The following is a 23,518-nucleotide window of genomic DNA, read 5'->3' on the forward strand; positions in this document are numbered from 1 at the left end:
ACAACTGGGAAAGGTCACAGCCGCCTTGGTGGCCCACTGCTGTCAAGGACACCTCAGGAGCAGGAAAGGTCCCCTCGTGGCCCGAGCTCCCAGCACACTCTGTGGCTCCTGGCTGGGACAGGCAGCGATGGAGTCCTCTCCCTTCTCTGGCTTGGGTTTCTCCCAGGGACCTTCACAGCACTGAGGGATGCACGTCCCGTCAGGCCTGTGAATGCCCTCCCACAGCCATACCCCTCTGAGGTTTCACTCCGGCCTGCTCGTCTCCTAGCAGCCACCAAGCCTGTGATGCTGGGCCCTGAAAACACACACAGGCCTGGGTGAACAAGGCCACTGGGCCCCCAGCTCACCAGAGCAGCCCAGGTCCCAGAGGGTGCTGAGAAATCTACCGGAGCAGCCCTGAACTCCGTCAGACTGAAATCCTTCTTGCCGGGAAGAGGCGCCAGGCCTGGGGGATGGGCCACAGGGTGACCTGGGTCCCCTGTGTGTGTCACTTGTAATTGGGTCCAGAGTGAATCACCTTTTTCCAACAGAGGGAAACTATTCGTTGCCTTATTGCTTTATCTCTCACCATCCCAAGGTGCCTATCAAGTGGATGGCATTGGAATCAATTTTACACCGAATTTATACCCACCAGAGTGATGTCTGGAGTTATGGTGAGTCGTCATCCTGGTGCTAATGAATCTGTACTGAGGCCGAGCTGGCTTTTATTATTAGCTAATTTACATTATATGCTCTGACATGCAAGTATTTTCTTTCGAGATAATGACTAATGGTAATGTAATCGTTGCTGTCTATCTGTTGCACTGAGAAAGCACGGCAGAGGAAGAGTCCAGCTGCCGTCTGAAAGTCACTGGAGACTGAGATGAGCTGGTCTGGCAGGGAGCGGGCAGGGGAGGGAGAGAGCTTAGGAAACGCCTCTCCCTGCAACGCCCAACCAAACTTGACCCGTTGCCATGAATGTGATGTGAACTAGAGGGAGGTGACAGAAGACGCTTGGTGGGGAATAGTTCCAGTAGAGAATGAGGCTTACGACGAACTGCCTGTGGCCGTTGTGACAGCCCTTGTGTGTCAGAGAGACCGTCTTGACAAGCACACTGAGCACATGTGTAGGGGAGAAAGACGAAAGGGAGCTGGCCCTTGCTTCTTGCCCTCAGGAGGACCACCTGGTCGGGACCTGGGGGGTCTGTTCCTCTTCCAAATCCCAGCGCACACCTGTACACCTGTCCTCACCAGGGCCCCTCCTTTCACCCGGCCCTGGGTCCCTGCCCTGTCCTGAGCCTGCAGGGACCTCCCCTGTTGAGAAAGTGTTGCTGACACATTGGTCTCTGACCGCTGTGCCAGGCATGTTCCGCACTTGGTCCCTGAATTTCAGCCAGCAGCTTACTGAAAGGCTGAAACCCATGAACCTACCCCTTTATTGAGGAAAGTCAGTTACCCCGAGCCATCTACAGCGACAGGAGTGAGGGGGAGTCAACTCACCTCTCTAGAAAAGTATATTGAGAAGAACACTATTGAAGGGAACTTCCAAGAGTAATTTAGTCAGTACCACAAAAGCAAAATTATTCAAGGTATCGTCCTTTTTTATTTAGTATTTTTTCTTTTTCCTATAGCATTACTAACTTTCTGATTTGCCAAATACACACATATTTTTTAATTTCCTGAGTCTTTATCTCTTCTGTTAAAATGTAAGATTTATGACACAAAGTCCAAGATCTGTGTCCATGAATAAGAAGTTCGGTGTGTGCCTGTGAGCTGAGCTGCCTCGATTAATGGAACAGACAAGGAAATAAAGGTCTGCTGATGCGTTGTTATTTTCAGCCATTTTCAGCATGTATCTCGTCTCCAGGAGGGAACTCTGGGGTCCGGCCCCAGCCATTTCTCTTGTCTCCGTGCAGCCGGCCCCTCCCTCCCCAGGCACAGCCTCCTGCTGGTGTCCCCTCTTCCATCTCGCTCCCCCTCATCTATGCTCCAGACAGAGGCCACATCTGTTTTTTTTAACTTTATCAGACTTTTCCTTCTCTGCTCAACATCTGTCTTTGGTCCTCCAGGTATGTTCAGATGAAACCTGAGTGCCTGGCCATGACTGATAGGATGCCAGGAGTCTGGCCCTGGCACCTCTCCCGTCCATGCGGTCCCCCTCCCCTCACGCTCCAGGCACAGCCCGTGAGTGCCAGCGCACGGCCCACACTCCACGCACAAATGGAAGCCCTCTCAAATCCAGTGGGTTGGTGCCTTGCTGTGGTCACACCCATTCTCAGGAAGTAGAATCCCACTGAGAACCTTGGGTGTTTTCAGTATCATTGACGCTGCCACGGCAGAGTCTCATCGCTGGCCTGGGGAACCCACTGCAGCTACCACACATGAGCCTGAATTTTAAGTCTAAAATTCATATCCTGTTTTCTCTCGTCTCTAGTCAAGGCAAATTATTCAATTTAATAAATTGGGGACCTAGTGTGTTGCCAGCAAAGAGCTAAAAAGAGAAAATTCACAACACCTTTCAGTCTGCTGTCCAACCAACACCCGCTGCACAGGCTCTCCTCCCTCTCACCATTTGTTCCAAAACCTGATAACCTGTCTTCCCACTAGAATTCATCATGGGTGTTTAAAAACCTAGTTAAATAGTAGTTGCATTGACTGCAGAGATCTGGAAATGAGACTGTCTTTGACAGGTCCATATTGACTATGTGATGGGGGCAGGGGACGACACAAGAATCTATTTTCTTGCCCCCAAACCCTTGCTTTTCTTCCATTGTCAAACTTGCATTCTGTGTATCCATTCAGGTGGTTCTGTTTGGGAATGGCCTCCGTTACCCAGAGATGGGAGGGCCGTGAGAACTTGGGGTTGTCTGAGAAAACATTGATTCTAAAATTACCACTGCTCTCACTTGCTTTTAACCCTCATGGTCGTTTGATTTTGCAGGAAAAATCGGGTTCTTATTCTATGCTTGTTCTTTTATTGTGGTTTTGTATTTTTGAGGTTTTAGTACCTGTCATTTTTTTAATTTTTATTTTAGGTGCAGGGGTGCGTGTACAGGTTTGTTACATAGGTAAACCTGTGTCATGGGGGTTTGTTGTACAGATGATTTCACCACCCCAGGGTTAAGCCTAGTACTCATTAGTTATTTTTCCTGATCCTCTCCCTCCTCTCACCCTCCACCTTCCCACAGGCCCCAGTGTGTGTTGTTCACCTCTATGGTCCATGTGTTCTCGTCACTTAGCTCCCACTTATAAGTGAGAACACGCGGCGTTTGATTTTCTGTTCTGCATTAGTTTGCTAAGGATGATGGCCTCTAGATCCATCCATGTTCTTGCATAGGACATGATGTCATTCTCTTTTGTGGCTGCATAGTGTTCCATGGTGTGTATGTACCACATTTCCTTTATCCAGTCTGTCATTGATGGGCATTTAGGTTGATTCCGTGTCTTTGCTATTGTAGATAGTGCTGCAGTGAACATACACACGCATATGTCTTTATGGTAGAATGATTTATGTTCCTTTGAGTACTGGGATTGCTGGGTCAGATGGTAGTTCTGTTTTTAGCTCATTGAGGAATTGCCACACTCTTTTCCACAACAGTTGAACCAATTTACATTCCCACCAACAGTGTAAAAAGCATTCCTTTTTCTCCACACCCTTACCAGCATCTGTTGGGTTTTCTGTACTCTGCAATAGTAGCCATCTGACTGATGTGAGATGGTATCTCATTGTGGTTTTGATTTGTATTTCTTTATTGATCAGCGACGTTGAGCTTTTTTGTATATGCTTGTTGGCTGCATGTATGTCTTCTTCTGAAAAGTGTCTGCTCATGTCCTTTGCCCACTTTTAATGGGATTGTTTGATTTTTTTTCTTGTAAATTTGCTTAAGTTCCTTATAGAAGCTGGTTTAGACCCTTGTCAAATGCATAGCCTGCAAAAATGTTCTCCCATTCTGTAGGTTGTCATTCACTCCAATGAGAGTTTCTTTTGCTGTGCAGAAGATCTTCAGTTTACTTGGATCCCATTTGTCAATTTCTGCTTTTGTTGCAATTGCTTGTGGTATCTTCATCATGAAATCTTAGCCCATTACCATATCCAGAATGGTATCACCTAGGTTGTCTTCCAGGGTTTTTATAGTTTGGGGTTTTACATTTAAGTCTTTAATCCATGTTGAGTTGATTTTCGTATATGGTGTAAGAAAGCGATCCAATTTCAATCTTCTGCATGGCTAGCTAGTCATCATTTACTGAATAGGGAATCCTTTCCCCATTGCTTGTTTTTGTTAACTTTGTCAATGATCGCATGGTTGTAGGCATGCTGTCTTATTTCTGGGCTCTGTATTCTGTTTCATTAGTCTCTATGTCTGTTTTTGTCCCAGTACCGTGCTGCTTTGGTTGCTATATCCTTGTAGTTTAAAGTCAGGTAGTATAATGCCTCCAGCTTTGTTCTTTTTGCTTAGGATTGCCTTGGCAATTCAGGCTTTTTTTTGGGTTCCATACACATTTTCAAATTGTAGTTTCTAGTCCTGTGAAGAATCTCATTGGTAGTTTTATAGGAATAGCATTGAATCTATAAATTACTTTGGGCAGCACAGCCATTTTAATGATCTTGATTATTTCTATCCATAAGCATCGATTGTTTTTCCATTTGTTTATGTCATCTCTGAGATCCTTGAGCAGTGTTTTGTAGTTCTCATTGTAGAGATCTTTGACCTCCCTGGTTGACTGTATTCCTAGGTATTTTATTCTTTTTGTGGCAATTGTGAATTGAATTGGATTCCTGATTTGACTCTCAGCTTGACTGTTGTTGGCATATTGGAAAGCTAATGATTTCTGTACATTGATTTTGTACAACTGAAACTTTGCTGAAGTTGTTTATCAGCTTAAGGGGTTTTGGTGCCAAGACTGTGGGGTTTTCTAGTTATAGGATCATGTCATCTGCAAACAGGGCTAGCTTGTTTTCCTCTCTTTCTATTTGGATGTCTATTATATCTTTCTCTTACCTGATTTATCTGGCCAGGACTTCCAATACTATGTTAAATAGGAGTGCTGAGAGAGGGCATTCTCGTGTCAGTTTTCAAGGGGAATGCTTTCTGCTTTTGCCCGTGCAGTATGATGTTGGCTGTGGGTTTGTCATAGACGGCTATTATGTTGAGGTATGTTCCTTCAGTACCTAGTTTATTGAGAGTTTTTAACATGAAAGGGTGCTGAATTTTATTGAGAGCCTTTCCTGCATCTATTGAGGTGATCATGTGGCTTTTGTCTTTAGTTGTGTTTATGTGGTGAATCACGTTTATTAATTTGCATATGTGGAAACACCCTTGCATCCCGGGGATAAAGCCGACTTAATTTTGGTGGATAAGCTTTTGATGTGCTGCTGGATTCGATTTGCCAGTATTTTGCTGAGGATTTTTACATCTATGTTCATCAGAGACATTGACCTGAAGTTTTCGTTTTTGTTGTTGTATCTCTGACAAGTTTGGTATCAGGATGATGTTGGCCTCATGGGATGAGTTAGGGAGGAGTCCCTCCTCCTCATTTTTTTGGAATAGTTTCGGTAGGAATGGTACTACTCTTATGTACATCTTGTAGAATTCGGCTGTGAATCCATCCAGTCTTGGGCTTTGTTTTGGTTGGTGGACTATTACTGATTCAGTTTCAGAGCTCATTATTGGTCTGTTCAGGGATTCAGTTTCTTCCTGAGGTTTTTATTTTTATCGAAAGGAACATAAGCTTTTTCATTTCCAGTTTTTTTTTACGATCTGAAAATGTGCAGTTTAAAACTTTGTTCAGAATCTGCATCTTCCTCCTTCTGCAGATACAGGGCGGGTGACTGAGTGTATGTCCTCAGTCACCTTCCCTGAGCGACCTGTGTCTGGAGCATGATAACACTTATGCTAGTACAGTTACTGTTGTCTTTATTTTTATTACCAGTGTTTACCATTTATCAGTCACTTACTATTTGTTGGGCATTGCGCTAAGCATTTCAGTTATATTATCTTATTAGGTCCTCACAGCCATCCTGTGAAACAGATACTGTTATTATGCCACTTTATAGAGAGGTAAACTGAGGCTTCCAGCACTGAAGCAAATTGCCCAAGACTACAGAAATGTAGGTTTCTAAACATCAGAAAACAGTAACCAGTACTGATGACTAGAGCAAGGCATTCTGATCGTTCATTCATGATGCCACTGCCTTCTTCTCTGGCTTCATCCTCTCAGGGGTGACCGTCTGGGAGTTGATGACCTTTGGATCCAAGCCATATGATGGAATCCCTGCCAGCGAGATCTCTTCCATCCTGGAGAAAGGAGAGCGCCTCCCCCAGCCACCCATATGCACCATCGATGTGTACATGATCATGGTCAAATGTGAGTGACCCGTGGGTGGGGCTGTCCACACTACCTCGCTGGGCCTTGATGACTGCTCTTAGCCAAACAGCTGAGGCCTTTGCATCCGTGGAGAAATGTCATCACATTACTTAAGGCAGGCACACAAATCCAGAAACATCTGTAAATACCCCTTCAAGCATTCTTCTAAAAGGTACTTCCTGACTCATTGGGCAGTGTGACCTGACATCTGCCCATGTTTGCAAGCAAATAAATAAAACTAAAGCCTTCCGCAAGCCATTACACCAAAATATTCTGTTCTCTGAGTTACTCAATGAAATACCGAGTTGCCCTGTATTTTGAAGCCTGTTACCAGAGAGACTGTTTTTAAATGCTTGACGGTGAGTAACAACATGAGACTAATAGAATCAACATTTCTGCTTTGACTTAAACCTTTCAAACCAGTAGATTTGTGTGAAGTCCTCTGCAGTGCGACATTTAAACATTTTCATCCAGATAAGAGTGTGTAATTTGACTGATGCTATTATTCTACCTGATTCACAAGTGCGGTGCGCTCCGAAGGTAGCATTACATGTGATAAGCATTTGCAAAAGAAAGCTATATAAGGAATATGACAGAGCCAAGGGAATGTAAATATTAATGCCTTTCTGAACTCTAGACCACAGAGTTAATCTTTTTTAACTTCCTTGGTTTGGGCTGAGGAAGCTGTGATCCAGAGACGCCACGTGATTTGTCTAAGGTCACATAGCAGTCTGGCCTAAAATACCTTGACATCCTGCGGATGGAAAATAAATGTGAACCCTCAAGGCGCATGAGGATTTCCAGGCAGTAGCTGTACCTCCAGCTTGTTTAATCTGGATTTAGCTTGCTGTGTAGTCACATGCAGCAGCACGCTTCACAGTGTGTCCTCCGGTGGAAGTTGCCAGCACAACCAGCCCTCTCACTTGCATGCGCGCCCACTGGGTATGTGCTGTACTAGAGGCGCTGGGGCACAGGCCCATCCCAACCCCAAATTCTTTAAAGCCTGTTTTTCTACATTGCGTCTGGTTTCCTGCCGGAAGGAATGCTGAGGGTGGGTGTGAGTGAGGGCACCCGGCAGTCAGCAAATTGCACAGACCCACACTGCTGCATCCCGTCAAGCTGCAGCACAGGAAGCTGACCCCAGGAAGAGCGGGCAGAGAAAAGCTCCAGGCCGTTATTGTTAGTCTAATTCAAATCTTCGATGCTGGCATGCTCTTGGGCCTTTCATCACTTATCTGATGGAAGTGTTGCACCACCAATGCCTTCTTTATGCAATGCCGTGTTTATCATTGCTTCCAGGGTTCTAATTGCACCGTTTCTCCTCATTCCTTCCCCAGGCTGGATGATAGACGCAGATAGTCGCCCAAAGTTCCGTGAGTTGATCATTGAATTCTCCAAAATGGCCTGAGACCCCCAGCGCTACCTTGTCATTCAGGTACAAACCTCAGTCTGTCCTTCCATTGGGAAGAGTCCCTGTAATGAGCATCCAGTGTCACTGTGCTCTGTCATGTGCCAACCGGCCTCCCTGTGTCCTCAATCATGTTAATAAACCCTCCAGTGCATTAAAGCAACCCTTAGTTAAGGTGCAGGCCGCATTGTGAACTAAGCAGGGTCCGTGGGTGGTGCCCACCCAACTCCATCTCCCACTCACCATCTGAACTCTCCTCCTACCACACTCATCCTCACCATCCAGCTAGCCAAAGCCTCAGCTGGGTCTAACAGACAAGCATGGTCCATTGAGCTTTGGTGCCAAGCGGACCTGGCTTCACACCCCTGACTCTCCACTTCACCCCATCACCCAGGCAGCCCATCCACCTATCTCCTTCCGTAACACGGGAACACCAAAACCAAGCTCCCAGGATTGTCTCAAAGATTCAATAAAAAACGTTGCAAAATATACTGCCTAGCACCTCACTGCAAGGTACACACTCGAATGCTGTCGCTTCTTCCATTTCTGTTCCCTCAGAAGCTATTTGCATCTCACGTGGGGTCTTACAAGCATCAAAGGATAGTTGATGTTTTATTTTAAGACACCCACATTCCATGAGGGGAGGGAGCTATAATTCAGACAACCAAGGGGGATTTCATTATAACAAAATTGGCAAACACACAGCCACCGGCTGGCAATAGACCCCTGCTCCTATAGCCAAGAAGTGGAATAGCATCTCTACGGGCCATTCTAATAGCCTCAAAATCTCTGCACCAGGGGGATGAACGAATGCATTTGCCAAGCCCTACAGACTCCAACTTCTACCGCGCCCTGATGGATGAAGAAGACATGGACGACGTGGTGGATGCCGACGAGTAACTCATCCCACAGCAGGGTTTCTTCAGCAGCCCCTCCACGTCTCGGACTCCCCTCCTCAGCTCTCTGGTATGAAACCCGCCCTCCCCCTCTCGCTTTGTCTACTCATTTGAACAAATTGACTTTTTTTTTCTGTTTGAGACAGTCTCGCTCTGTCACCAGGCTGGAGTGCAGTGGCACGATCTCGGCTCACTGCAACCTCCTCCTCCCAAGTTTAAGCGATTCTCCTGCCTCAGCCTCCCGAGTAGCTGGGACTACAGGCGTGCACCACCACGCCCAGCTAATTTTTGTATTTTTAGTAGAGACGTGTTTTACCATGTTCTCCAGGATGGTCTCAATCTCTTGACCTCTTGATCCGCCTGCCTCAGCCTCCCAAAGTGCTGGGATTACAGGCATGAGCCACCGTGCCCAGCCTGAGCAAACTGAATTTGGGAAAATAACAACCATCTAGTGAAACTTGCATGGAGACGAAGTCAATTTTAACCGAATGGTAAAATCAAAATGAAAATGAATTAAGTGTATTAATTATTTTGTTGCATTGCAGCAACTTGATTCTAAGCCTTTTAGGTCCACTATGGAACAGAATTAAAAAGTAAACCTAGTTGTTCTAAAACTAATGATTAAGACAAAAATTAAACAACTTCGCGATATACCCTCCGTGAGGCGCACCTTCTGCATTCAGGAAAAGTGGATGAGCTATGGTACAAGCATTCCATGGGCAACTTCTCTGTTTTATGTTGTATTTTTCAGAGTGCAAACAGCAACAATTCCACTGTGGCTTGCATCGATAGAAATGGGGTATGTATGAACACCCAAGCCAGATTTACAGCTCTGCACTACGGCTCTACTATACAAAATGCCTTAACCTAAATCATCTTAACCCAGATAATCTTGAGTTTTCTTCCTGGGTGGGTTTTTCCCTGCACAGCCGCCATGCCTCACAGTGCGATTCGGAGCGCGGCTCCCGGACCAGCAGTAGCATCGCCTGGCAGCTTGTTGGAAATGACATTTTTCAGGCCACTGCCCCAGATTGACCAAATCAGGACCTTTAGGGGTTGCGCCCATAGTCTGTGTTTGAGCCACCTTCCAGGTGACGCGGATGCTCCTTCAACTGAAATGTGAAGAAGTTAAATATAATATAAAATTCAGTTTCTCACACACGTGAAGTGTCCAGTAGCCACAGGTGGCTAGTGGTGACCGTATTGAAGCACACCACCCTCACTGTGGAAAGTTCTGCTGGACAGCACCCAGCATGGCCCTGGGCCCCGCTCCCACAGCCCAGCCTGCAGCCCAGTGGCACGGGCACCCCCTAGGGTGCAGACTCTTAGGCCTGCCCCACCTACTGATCAAAAGCTGCATCTCAAGGAGATCTCAGCTGACTTTTGCACACACTGCAGCTGGAGCCGCCCTGAATGGAGTAACCTTCCCTCGTTTCCTCCTGCAGCTGCAGACCTGTCCCATCAAGGAAGACAGCTTCTTACAGCGATACAGCTCAGACCCCACAGGAGCCTTGACTGAGGACAGCATAGATGACTCCTTCCTCCCAGTGCCTGGTGAGTGGCTTGTCTGGAAACAGTCCTGCTCCTCAGCCTCCTCAACCCACTCGGCAGCAGCCAGTCTCCACCACCCAGTGCCCAAGCCAGGTGCTTCCTCCGGCATCTCCAGAGGGAGAAACAGGGCCGATTTGCAGACACGAAGAGCCTAAGGAGCAGAGAGACGCATGGCCAAGCCGCACGAGCTCTTGGTCATGTCTGGGTTGTTTGCTCTAGTTCTGTTCTAAGAATGAATCGGCAAATTTTCTAGATTATGAAGCAAACCACAGACATACGTGTGTGTGTGTGAGTGTGTGCATGATGTATCTCTGTGTATGTGTATGTGTGTGTGTGACAGATTTGATCCCTATGCACTCTGCCGGCTCCATTATTGACCTGCGAAGCATATATTTAACTAATTAAATATATGTTAATATTAATAAATATTAAGCTTTATCTAGATACAACCTGCTAACACACATACACACACATACACACACCCCACACAGACCTCACAGACACATTCACATATACACACACACCCTACACCCACATACACACACACCACACATACACACATTGCACCACACTCACATACCACATACACATATGTATGCACACATACACACCCACACCACACACACATACACACCACACATACACATGTACACACACACCACACACACATACCACACACACCACACACACCCCACATAGATACCACACACATACACACACCAGACACATACCACATACATACACACCACACACATACACATATACACACCACATATATACACACACACACCATATACCACACATACATACACATACACCACATATGCCACATACAGACATGTACACATGCTACATACACATACATATGTACACATATACACACACACCACACACACGTACACACACACCACGCACATACACAGACACACATACACACACTGCACATACACATACCACACACCAAACACACATACCATACACACACCACACACATACACATATACACACCACATATATACACACCTACACCATATAATACCACACATACATACACATACACCACATATACTACATACACACATGTACACACACTACATACACATACATATGTACACATATACAACCACACCACACACACACATACACCACACACGTACACACACACCACACACACATACACCACACACGTACACACACATCACGCACATACACACACACATACACACACTGCACATACACATACCACACACCAGACACACATAACATACACACACCACATGCATACACACCACACATACATGTACAGACACATACATACACACATACACACACTCCTCAAGCAGGCTATTCTCTGATAACCTTAAATTTACAACAGACACGTGTCCATTACCTTGAGAAGTACAGGAAAGAACCCACTTTCCTTTCTAGCAGCAGCAAGAGGGTCCTCCCAAGGCTCCTGCTCCCTGTAGTAAGTCGCCTTGTTGAAGACATTCACAGGGTTGGGAGCCTGGGGCTCCTGCATGGGATGGTGCTTTGCTGATTACTTCACCTCTGATTTCTTTTCACTTTCAGAATACATAAACCAGTCTGTTCCCAAAAGGCCTGCTGGCTCTGTGCAGAATCCTGTCTATCACAATCAGCCTCTGAACCTTGCGCCCAGCAGAGACCCACACTACCAGGACCCCCACAGCACCGCAGTAGGCAACCCCGAGTATCTCAACACTGTGCAGCCCACCTGGGTCAGCAGCGCAGTGGACAGCCCTGACCACTGGATCCAGAAAGTCATCCACCAAATCAGCCTGGACAACCCTGACTACCAGCAGGACTTCCTTCCCAAGGAAGCCAAGCCCAACGGCATGTTTAAGGGGCCCACAGCTGAAAATGCAGAATACCTAAGGGTCGCGCCACAAAGCAGTGAATTTATTGGAGCGTGACCACAGAGAATAGCACCAGGCCTAAAAATCCAGACTCTTTCAGCACCCAGGACCAAGCGCAGCAGGTCCTCCATCCCAACCGCTATGCCCGCGTTAGCTGTCAGACCCGCAGACTGGCTTCCCCAGCGTTGACACTGATCAGTCAGGAAGTGCTTCCACTTGGGGCGCACTTGGCAAGTGGCAGGTGCATTCCTTTCTTTTCAAACTGTGAAGCTTTTACAGAAAGGCATCCAGCAAGAAGTTCTGAGCAGAAGTTTATCTTTCAAGGAGGTATATTTGAAAAAAAAAAAAAAAGTATGTGTCAGGATTTTTCTTGATTGGGGATCTTGGAGTTTTTAATTGTCACTGTTGATTTTTACTGCAGTAAGCTCTTCCAACAGGGAAGACACTTGCTGGTAGCACTTGCTGCCTTGAGTTCATCCAGGCCCAACTGTGAGCAAGCCGCACCGGCCTCAGGTCTCCAGCAGCGACTTGATTCCAGCGGTTCCCCTCACGGCTTCCACCCCCCAACACTAAAGGTCCAAGAATCCCTTCATGGCCCCAGCAGGCCGCATCGGTACTGTATCGCGTCATGGCAGATACAATAGGATAAGCCACTCTGTCCCTTCCTGGGCAAAGAAGAAACAGAGGGGATAGAATTCTTCATTAGACTTACTTTTATAAATACGTCTCCACGGTACTCACTCCCCGCTGGTTGACCAGTGTTGTCCAGTCGTGAGCGTTACACTGACTTGTCTGTCTTCCATTCCATCATTTTGAAACTCAGTATGCTGCCCCTGTCTTGCTGTCACGAAGTCAGGAAGAGAGGATGACATGTCCCATAATAACTCGGATTCCAGCCCACGTTGGATTCATCAGGGTTCAGACCAGTAGCCCACATCTGAGAACGCGGAATACCTAAGGATGGCACCGCTTTTGTTCTCGCAAAAATACGTCTCCTCATTTGAGGCTCAGATGAAATGCATCAGGTCCTTTGGGGCATACAAAAACGAAGCTGTTCTGAAATCTCCTTTAGCCATCACCCCCAACCCCCAAAATTAGTTTAGGTTACTCATGGAAGATCATTTTCTCCTTTTACTTCACTTTAAAAGCTTTTTACTCAAAGATGTTCCTGCCGCTCCCCAGACCCCATCCTTGCCCTTTGTCAAACAAAAAGTGTCTCGGCCCTGAGGCAGCTATTCAAGCACTTACGGCAGTGGCCGCAACAGGGTGTTTCACAGGTGCAAATGAGTAGCATTATGAGTAGGGTGGAATTCAGGTGGTAAATAGGAAACCAGGGTTTGAAACTGATAATGCTTTCACAACATTTGTAGATGTTTTACAAGAAAAAAGTTCCTCTCTAAAATAATTTCTCTACAATCGGAAGATTCAGCTAGTCAGGATCCCAGCTTTCCTAATCTGTGTGTGCCCTGTAACCTGACTGGTTAATGGAAGTCCTTTGCAAGCAGCGTTTTAAACTCTTCTAGTCAATATCCACCCATCCAATTTATCAAGGAAGAAACAGTTCAGAAAATATTTTCAGCCTACAGTTACATTCAGTCACACACACGTACCAAATGTTCCTTTTGCTTTTAAAGCATTTTTTGACTCCCAGATCAGTCAGGGCTCCTACACTTTTGTTAAGAGAGTATTTGATTTTTGTCTTGATGAAAATAAAATTATATTCATTTCCACTCCATAATGCTCTCAAATACCCCTAAGTGCCTATACCAGCCTGGTATGGGTACGAAAGATACAAACATAAATAAAACATAGTCCCTGATTCTGAGAAATTCACAATTTAGCAAAGGAAATGGACTCATGGATGCTAACCTTAGAACAACATGACAAATGCCAGACAGGACCCGTCAGCCAGACACTGAGAGCACAGAGCAGGGACGTTGGGTCCTACCTGAGGAGAGACCTGGAAGGTTCATCAGGAAGGCCTCACAGGAGGATGACCAGGTCTCAGCCACAGGAGAGGTGGGAAGTTCAGTTGCAGCAGGGGAGACCCGGACCAAGGAAACGGCTCTCAGAGGCCTCCACTGCTGGAGTCCATGTAAGGCTGAGGTCAGTCGTCCTAACAACCTGCTCCCTCTAAGCTAGGGGATGAGCTTGGAGCATCCCACAAGTTCCTTCAATGTTGTAGCCCACTAGGGGATTTTGAGCTATCATCTCTGCACGTGCTTTAAGCAACATTTCTAAGAATCTGAGATTTTATATCATTGTCAGTAAACCACTTTCATTATTCATCCACCTCAGGACATACAGAAATATTTCAGTCAGAACTGAGAAACAGAAGGACCCACATTCTGCTGTCACTTGTGTGTCAAGAAGCGGAAGATCAGTGAGGCAGATCAGTTGTGAGTCACATTGTTGCATTAAATCCTAGTACTTTTGTAGTTTGAAACACTAACATAATAAAAGAACAAAAGCTATTCTAGCTTTCTTCTCCTTCATATTTTAATTTTCCAACATAAAGTTTAGTTGCTAAATTCTATTAATTTTAAGATTGTGCTTCCCAAAATAGTTTTCGCTTCATCTGTCCAGGGAGGCACAGCGGTCTGCTTGGTGGAAGCCGCAAAGCCACTAGCCTCTCCAAGGTTCTGGCCACCACGGTGGGCAGGTCAGGAAAGGAGCTGCCCGAAGTCCCATGATTTTCACCTAACAGCCCTGATCGGTCAGTTCTCAAAGCTTGGACTCCATCCCTGAAGGTCTTCCTGATTGCTAGCCTGGCCTTAATACACTACAGAGAACCTGTCAGCTGTTTCTTCCTCAGTCAGTTCCTGGAAGACCTTTGCCACAACCTCTGCTTCAGATGTGACCTTTGGAAACAGAGGTCACGGGAAAGTAAGGAGCTGGGAGCTCCCATTCACTTTGTGCGTCTTCTTGCATCATCTCCAAGGAGCTACTGTAATTACACCCTGCCTGTCACCGCATGAGGGATCAAAGAAGGGATGAGTCTTCTAAACTCTATTCGCTGTGAGTCTAGGTTGTAAGGAGGAGCACTGTGGATACATCCTATTATACTCCAGCTGATGACAACCAAGCTTAGGTGTTTGCTGAAAGTTCTTGATTTTGTGATTTACCACCCCCATCTCCCAGCTGCAGACATAAGGGGACTGTGGATTGCTTAGCGCAAAAGGCACTGGTTCTCCAGGGCAGCTGCCCTTGGGAATCTCCTGGTCCCAACCAGAAAGATTGCGGCTTGATTTTCTCAGGTGCAGCCCAGCCCTAGGGCCTTGTCAGAGCACCTCCTGATTATTGCAACCTTCATCAAAGTTTCCAGAACCACTGGCCTAAGGGGAGGGCCTGGTGGGGGGTCTGCTTGCCGCTCACTGGGGGTCCTCACACCCAGCACCACTCTCACTAGGCCTCTGATCGCACCTGTGTAGCTTGAGGCTGGTGGGTGATGGGGACTCGGCACCTCCCCTCAGGCACAAGAGAATCACCGGCGAAGCCTCAGAAGAGGGGGCCTGGAGTCTCTGCAGACCAATTCAACCCAAATCTCAGGGGCGCTCTCACGATTCTAATGGGTAACCAGGGTTGAAGCCCTTATCTCTAAAGTCTTCAGTTCAAGACTGTGGGTCTATACCAGGGCCTCTGGTCAGAGTAGAATAAAAGGCTGGGTAGGGTAGAGGTTCCCATGTGCAGTGGGGAGAACAATTTGCAGTCACTGATAAGCCTGAGACTTGGCTGCTAGTGGCCATTCCAAAAAGCTCCAATTCATCATCACCAGCAGATCAGCTGGAAAGGGGCAAATACCCCTGACCTGAGCCTTGAAAAAGCCCTGGGACCCTCTGCATTCTCTAAGTAAGTTACAGAAACCAGTCTCTTCCCTCCTTTGTGAACGAGCTATTATTCCATGTAGGCAGCAGGTGTTGAAATTGCCCTCAACATCTACTCTGCATTTCTTTCTTGTGCTAAGCACACACTTTTATCGCAACATAATTATCTGTTCGCATTTCCTTGCCTGGGGGCTGTAAAACCTTACAAAACAGAAATCCTTGCCTCTTACCAGCCACGCCTGCCATAGCATGGGTACAGCTTTGTACTATTCAAGACACAGACAGGATTTTTAAATGTAAATCTATTTTTGTAATTTGTTGTGGATATTGTTCTCTTTATGTAGCACTGAACTTTGTACACTATATTTTTAGAAACTCGTTTTTCTACTAAAGGAAGCACAGTTTACTTTAGAGAGACTGCAATAGAATCAAAATTGGAAACTGAAATCTTTGTTGAAAAGGGTTAAGTTGAGGCAAAAGGAAGCACTTTCTGTCCCTTACAGAAAGGCACAAACTCATGACAGGGCTAAGCTAGGTCATTACCATGGTGAAGAAGAGAAGAATCATTTTTATATTTAGGAGGTTTAAAAAGATGATGGGAAGCACATTTAGCTTGGTCTGGGGCAGGTTCTGTTGAGGCTGTTGGGGCAATGTTAATGGAAGGAGTCCCTGTCTTTTGTCACTACTAGAAAAATCCAGCTGCATGCCACACTCTCATCCTCTGCCAGTGTAACCCTGGACATGTAAGAAAAGCAGTAACAGCATTCTGTTGGTTTACATGTAAATGTGACTTCAGTGCAAATTATTTTTATATTTGCAATTGATATGCCTTTATCAATATAAACTAGACATCTCTGGAGAGGCCGAATAATGTTCAGCACACTTTGGTTACTGGATATATTGATGAAACTCACCAACAGTCTTACCGAGCCTGGGCCCAGCCACCCTAGGGAAGGTACTCAGCCCTGGTGGCAGTGACATCACCTGGGGAGCTTTTAAAAAGCTTGAAGCCCAGCTGCACCCCAGACCAATTCAACACACATCTCTGGGGCTGAAACTCAAGCGTTTTTAGTTTTTAAAGCTCCTGAGGTCATTCCAATGTACAGCCAAAGTTCAGAACTACCAGCCTAGGAATTAGCCACAAGAACTTGGAATTGGAGGCAAATTCTGCCAGTGTATGTGATTCTCAGGCCTGGAGAACCAGACACAAAGACCTCCGCATCTGTCACTGAGAGTCAAGAACCTGAACAGAGTTTCCGTGAAGGTTCTCCAAGCCCTAGAAGGGAGAGTGTCTAAACAGTGATTGAAAAGGGAAGGAAATATAAAACAGATGCCTTTTTTCCATTTCCCAGGCTTGCTCTATTAAGGGTGAACTAGTAATATAATATTCTTGCTGCTTATGCAGCTGACATTGTTGCCCTCCCTAAAGCAACCAAGTAGCCTTTATTTCCCAGAGTGAAAGAAAACATTGACCTATCAGTTACATTACAAAAGGCAGATTTCAAGAGGATCCAGTAAGTGGTTGGATGGCTTTCATAAAAACAAGAATTCAAGTAGAGGATTCATGCTTTAAGAAAAATTTGCTATACATTCTTCACAAATTATACCTGGGATAAAAATTGTAGCAGGCCGTGTGTTTTCCTTCCTGGTCTGCACTACCGCAGCGTGTCCTCTGAGGCTGCAAGTCTGTCCCGTCTGAATTCCCAGAAGAAGCACCAAGAAGCTCCACGCGGGGCCGGGCACGGTGGCTCACGCCTGTAATCCCAGCACTTTGGGAGGCCGAGGCGGGGGGATCACGATGTCAAGAGATCGAGACCATCCTGGTCAACATGGTGAAACCCCATCTCTACTAAAAATACAAAAAATTAGTTGGGCATGGTGGCGCATGCCTGTAATCCCAGCTACCCAGGAGGCTGAGGCAGGAGAATTGCTTGAACCCAGGAGGCGGAGGTTGCGGTGAGCCGAGATCGCGCCATTGCACTCCAGCCTGGGTAACAAGAGCGAGACTCCGTCTCAAAATAAATAAATAAATAAAATAAAATAAAAGAAGCTCCACGCTATCACCTAGCAGATAAAACTACGGGGAACACTTAAATCCGTGACTACATTTCTGGATGGATTTACTTATCTTTAAAAGAAGGAAGGCTAGGCTGGACACGGTGACTCACACCTGTAATCCCAGCACTTTGGGAGGCCAAGGAGGGGAGATCACAAGGTCAGGACTTTGAAACCAGCCTCACCGACATGGTGAAACCCCGTCTCTACTAAAAGTACAAAAATTAGCTAGGCGTGGTAGCACACATCTGTAATCCCAGCTACTCAGGAGGCTGAGGCAGGAGAATCGCTTGAACCCGGGAGGCAGAGGTTGCAGTGAGCCAAGATTGTGCCACTGCACTCCAGCCTGGGCGACAGCAAGACTCCATTAAAAAAAAAAAAAAAAAAAGGAAGCCTATGACCTGATTTGGCCACAAAAATTATCTTGCTGTACAATACAATCTCTTGGAAATTAAGAGATCCTACGGATTTGATGACTGGTATTAGAGGTAACAATGTAACCAATTAACAACAGACAGCAATAACTTCATTTTAGAAATGTTCAAGCATAAGCTTTAGAGTTTCAACCTATGGTACGTTTTAACCTTGAAAGTTTTGCAATGGTGAAAGCAGTATTTGTACAAATGAAAAGCAGAATTCTCTTTTATATGGTTTATACTGTTGATCAGAAATGTTGATTGTGCATTGAGTATTAAAAATTAGATGTATATTATTTGTTGTTCTTTACTCATGAGTACCTTATAATAATAATAACGTATTCTTTGTTAACAATGCCGTGTTGGTACTAGTTATTAATCATATCTAACCAATTGTAGATGTTCTTTCCTGATAACTTTTTAAAAAATTAATAAATTATTTTTAGAGCAGTTTTAGGTTCACAGCAAGAAAGTACTGAGCAGAAAGTACAGAGAGCCCCCTGCCCCTACCAGCCTCCCCCACCGTCAGCATCACTCCCTGGGAGCCAGAGAACTTTTTAATGGAAAAAAAATGCAAGCCAGCGGGGAGGCTTCCTCCTGTGACAAGGCCAGCCCCTCGGCCTCTCAGATGCATTCCCGTTCAAGCTTCTCACACACCAGGGCCTTCCAGTGCCCCGGAGACCCCTCATTCCGAAGATCCCTTCATAGTTTTTTTTTTCACAGAGCCAAGGGGGAATTCCCTGATGGAAGAGATTTTTCTATGACAAGCGCAGGTTTTGTTTTTTCAGAGCACCAAAATAAATAGAAGTTTGCCCTGGTGATGCTAAAAATCAGAGGAATTAGGTGGGCCTCAGTGTGGGCAAGGGGCCTCCCACTCAGCTGCCCCACTCACGGCCAACCTCCCTTACATGTGGGTGGTCCCACCCTCCACCCAGAACTTTCATGGCAGGAGCGCTCACTGCTGTGTCGAATGTCATAAAGCCACTGCCCGCACTTCAGGAACAGCCACAGGGGTGACAGGGAAGGGATCCAGGGAGACCCAGCTGAGACTGCAGTCAGGCTTCCTTCGCCACAGGAGCACGTTCTGAGAAACGCATCCTTAGGAGACGTCATCACTGTGCGAGTGTCACAGCGCACTTCACACACCTAGATGGCACAGCCTAGCACATGCCCAAGTGATACGGCGGAGTCTGTTGTTCCTGGGCTAATGATCTGTGCAGCCTGGGACTGTACTGAATACTGCGGGCAACTGCGGTACAGTGGTAAGGATCTGTGTTTATAAACACAGCTAAACATTCCAAAGGCACAGTGAAAACATGGCATTATAATCTTAGGGGCCATGTGAACATCGTTACGTGTCACATCGTTAAAACCCAGGTTCTGTGTCTAAATGCTTAAACAGATAAATGAGCACAGAAAGTTTTCTCAGTTCTAGCTGTAAAAGTAGAGTTGGGGGGGTTGAACTTGAGAAAAAGCAAAACTTTTGATGAAGCAGATGATGCCACCAAAGAGAAGAAAACAGCTTCCCAAAACCCAGCGTGAAGGGCCAAGCAGCCAGGAGGCTGGTGGGGATGCACAGGGCGGGGCGGGCAGGCAGGGTGCCTCCCGCGGGCATCAGAGTGGACCAGCACTGGACACAGCTCCCCTGGCCTGACGGGTTGGCCCCGGGGCTCCTGGTGGCTCTGACTGTCTTAAAGCCTGTCCCTCCGGTGCCATTCCCTCTACCAGCCGGTGGCTGCACAGTGCCCGGCCTTGTTTCTTTCACACAGGAGAAGTGAGGACAGGAAGCAGGCTGGCTGTGCCAGCTCACACCACCCCTAATGCTGGCAGTGTTGACGCTAATCATTTTCAGGAAGATCGCAGCTTTGCGAATGCCATCCCTCGCCTATAACCAGGTCGATGAAGAATGAGAAAATCTGAAGCTTCGCAGTGTTCTGTTAGGGACCCAGCATCCCATATGGGAACGAGCCAGCCTCCAGGCCTCCCCTCCACCCTACTGCTCTCTCAGCTCCTGAGCCTCCGAGCCCTGGCTGCCTGGGAACCCCTCAGGCACACGCAGGTTTATGAAAATCAAAGCCTTCAATTAGGAGGTTTAATCCATATAGAGAAAGGTCAGGTTTCGCAGATGAGGCAAGCATGGGGAGCATTCTGGGGTGCTGGCTTTCTGAGCCTGAAATGATCCCCCAAGTGGAGACCACGGCTGGCCATGACCGCTGAACAGCCTTCACCTCAGGGCAGACACTGGCCCTCAGGATCCCAGCTGAAGCTGGGTGCAGATGGGGTTTCAGCTGGAAGAGGTCTCCCCTTTGGGCCGATAATCCTATAAAAGTAATTATACCTGTCTGGGAAAGGAGCGATTTCCCTAGAATGAAGAGTCTAATGTGCAGGAGGGAGCTGCTTTTCCTGTGGGCCGTGGGCGCGCCCTTGCGGGGCTCAGGTCCTAACACTCCAGAAAGGACCTTTAAACACTCAGGTCGAGAAGCAGCAAGATCACATCTGGTATTTGCCCTGGTCTCAAAAACAATAAACAAAACATGATAGGGAGCCATGGATGGACATCTGCTATTTATAAACGCATGCCCTGGCCAGTTGGGTGGCCCACGCCTGTGATTCCAGCACTTTGGGAGGCCGAAGTGGGCGGATCACCAGGTCAGGAGATCAAGAGTATCCCGGCTAACACGGTGAAACCCCATCTCTGCTAAAAATACAAACAACAAAAAAAATTAGCCTGATGTGGTGGCACGTGCCTGTGGTCCCAGCTACTAGGGAGGCTGAGGCAGGAGAATCGCTTGAACACAGGAGGTGGAGGTTGCAGTGAACCGAGAGTCCACCACTGCACTCCAGCCTGGGTGACAGAGTGAGACTCTGTCTCAAAAAAAAAAAAAAAAAACACACCCTGAAGCATCCTCACCCTTCTGTGCTGGTCACCTCTGAGCACTGGGGACATGCACCCTGCGGGGGCCAGCCCTACCCTCACTGCCTTCTGTGGCCTCTGGCTTCCATCTTTCTTCCTACCTGGTATGGGGCCAGGAAAGCTAGAAACTGGGTTCTAAAATGAAACCTCTTTTTTATCCTGCTCCTAACAGTCAACCCTTCTGAGCCCAAGCAAAGGGCATTCCCAGTCCTCAGCTCCTCGCCCCTGTGTAGATCTGAAGTGAGCCTGCACTGCCCACCCCTCGGTTCTCACCTGTCGCTTAATCCTGCCCCACAATAGGCCACCCATCAGCCGCAGCTTGAGCATCCAGGTGTGCACACTGAAGGATCTGAACAGGTTCCCAGCCCGAGGCCGCTCCACAAGACTCCCCACATTCCCAGCACCTGAGTACTGTCCAGAAGAGAGAGGGGCAGGCCCCAGATGGGTGACTCTGTGCCTTTCTGCCCACCCCTGGCCAGGGCATACGTTTATATCCAGGGAAAAGGTATAACCTACAGATGGGGAAGCCGGACTGGGGAGGTCAGGGGCTCTGGCGTCCAGGGTCCTCACCACTTAGGACTGAAGACAGCACTGCCCAGGCAAATGGCACCTGAAAACTCAACAGGAAGTGGGAGGCCCAAAGCCTCCAGGAGCCTAAAATCCCATTCACTTTTCTGAAGTGCATAGTCCCGTATTTGAACCAGTGATGCCATTAAAACCTCCAGTGCAGCTCTATCTTGGAGGGAGTGGAGGTGGGAGCAGGGAGAGCCGTCCCCCTCTCACTCCAGATGGCTTGGGGCCATCCCTTATGAGGACTATTTTCATTCTAAAGAGGTTGCTCGTCTTGCCCTTTCAGCTTCTCCAGACCCCTCTCCTTCCATCTTTCTCCCTTGTATAATCTAACCTCTCCTGAGCCCAAGCAGAAATGCGGTGACAAACCCGCAAGATATCAGGCGCTGACACATTTCCCTCTGCACTTGCATGTTGCCTGGGCTGATTGGCTTCTCAAGGGCAAGTCCAAGGGAACACCGGCCAGCGCCATGCACAGATTTTAAGGGTCGGGAAAAAGAGACATGATATGCAGAGGGGACAGCATTTCTCCTGGAAGGGCAAGACCCATTGTTGAAACCATTTGCCAGGTCCAAATGGCTTTGGAGCGGCCTTGAAAACTTTCAAAGAACAGCTAATTTTTGTATTAAAGTGTTTCATCACACAGAAAAAGACAGGAAGCTTCTCTACTAATTCTACAATGTTAAAATAGTACTGAAAATCAGAGAGAGACTGCAAAAAGAAAACTATAGCTTTATTTATGAATGCAGATGTAAAAATCTTAAATGAAATGTAGGAAATAGAATTTTTATTCCAGGAATTAAAAGATAGTTCATTTTGTTTACACACATGAGGAAAATAACAAGTGAAACGTGAATATTAGCACATGTTCACAAGGCATCAGAACGTTCTATCACAGTGCTGTTAAGAGTCTCTTAGTCACTTGGCAATAGAGGAAAACGTGTTTAAGTGGATTAAAGTATCTTCCAGAAATTAATAAGAAACATTGAACGTAAGAGTGAAATACCAAGAGCCTAACACCTTAAATCAGAACAAGACAAGGATAACTATGATCTGATCGCTTCTATCATTCTTCAAAAATCCAGTGTTTTAGAAGACAAGAGAAGACAAATTACTTAAATATGATATATTTGCATCATTAGAATAAAGTCAGAAAACCAATACAGAGGCATGGCTGTGTTCTAATAAAGCCTTACAGAAACGGGTTGCTGGCTAGATTTGGCCCTTGTATTTATTTATGTATTGCCTGTTATGACTGCTTTTATACTACAGCGGTGAGTTGAGTAGTTGAAGCAGAGATCTTTTGACCTGCAAAGCCAAAAATAGTCCCTGTCTGACCCTATACAGCAAAAGTTTGCCTCTCCCAAAATAATTAGCTGAAAGCAAAATTTAACAAGAAAATCAGTAGGGTGAGCACATAGAAATCTAATCAATGGCTTTTCCACATGCCATCCAGCATTAATTAGACAACATAATGGAAAAGAAGTCCATCTAAAATGGCATCTAAAACAACAAAATATCTAGAATTAAACTTAAATGTGCAAGAATAATATGAAAACAAAAACAGAATCTTTGCTGAGGCATAAAAGAAGACTTAAAAATACATATTACATTCATGAATATGAAGACAGTGTTATAAGGATATCAATTATCCCTACATAT

At 46.4% G+C, this 23,518-nt stretch overlaps 2 protein-coding genes across 2 annotated transcripts in view; both read left to right on the top strand.

The window, feature by feature from the left end:
* Window positions 1-12,942, top strand: part of LOC135271862 (epidermal growth factor receptor-like) — a 33,722-nt gene extending 20,780 nt beyond the window's left edge. Inside the window, 7 exon segments of the mRNA XM_064369881.1 lie at window positions 578-653; window positions 6,199-6,345; window positions 7,683-7,780; window positions 8,552-8,719; window positions 9,401-9,448; window positions 10,095-10,203; window positions 11,773-12,942. Of these exon segments, the coding sequence (XP_064225951.1) occupies window positions 578-653; window positions 6,199-6,345; window positions 7,683-7,780; window positions 8,552-8,719; window positions 9,401-9,448; window positions 10,095-10,203; window positions 11,773-12,134 (1,008 nt within the window). The 3' untranslated portion in view covers window positions 12,135-12,942.
* The window catches only part of LOC135271865 (germinal-center associated nuclear protein-like), a 190,296-nt gene that overhangs the window by 32,146 nt on the left and 134,632 nt on the right, over window positions 1-23,518 (top strand). The window lies entirely within an intron of this gene.

The sequence above is a fragment of the Aotus nancymaae genome, unplaced genomic scaffold (genome assembly GCF_030222135.1).
Source record: "Aotus nancymaae isolate 86718 unplaced genomic scaffold, 86718_ANA_hifiasm-v0.15.2.pri h1tg000094l, whole genome shotgun sequence".
NCBI lineage: Eukaryota > Metazoa > Chordata > Mammalia > Primates > Aotidae > Aotus > Aotus nancymaae.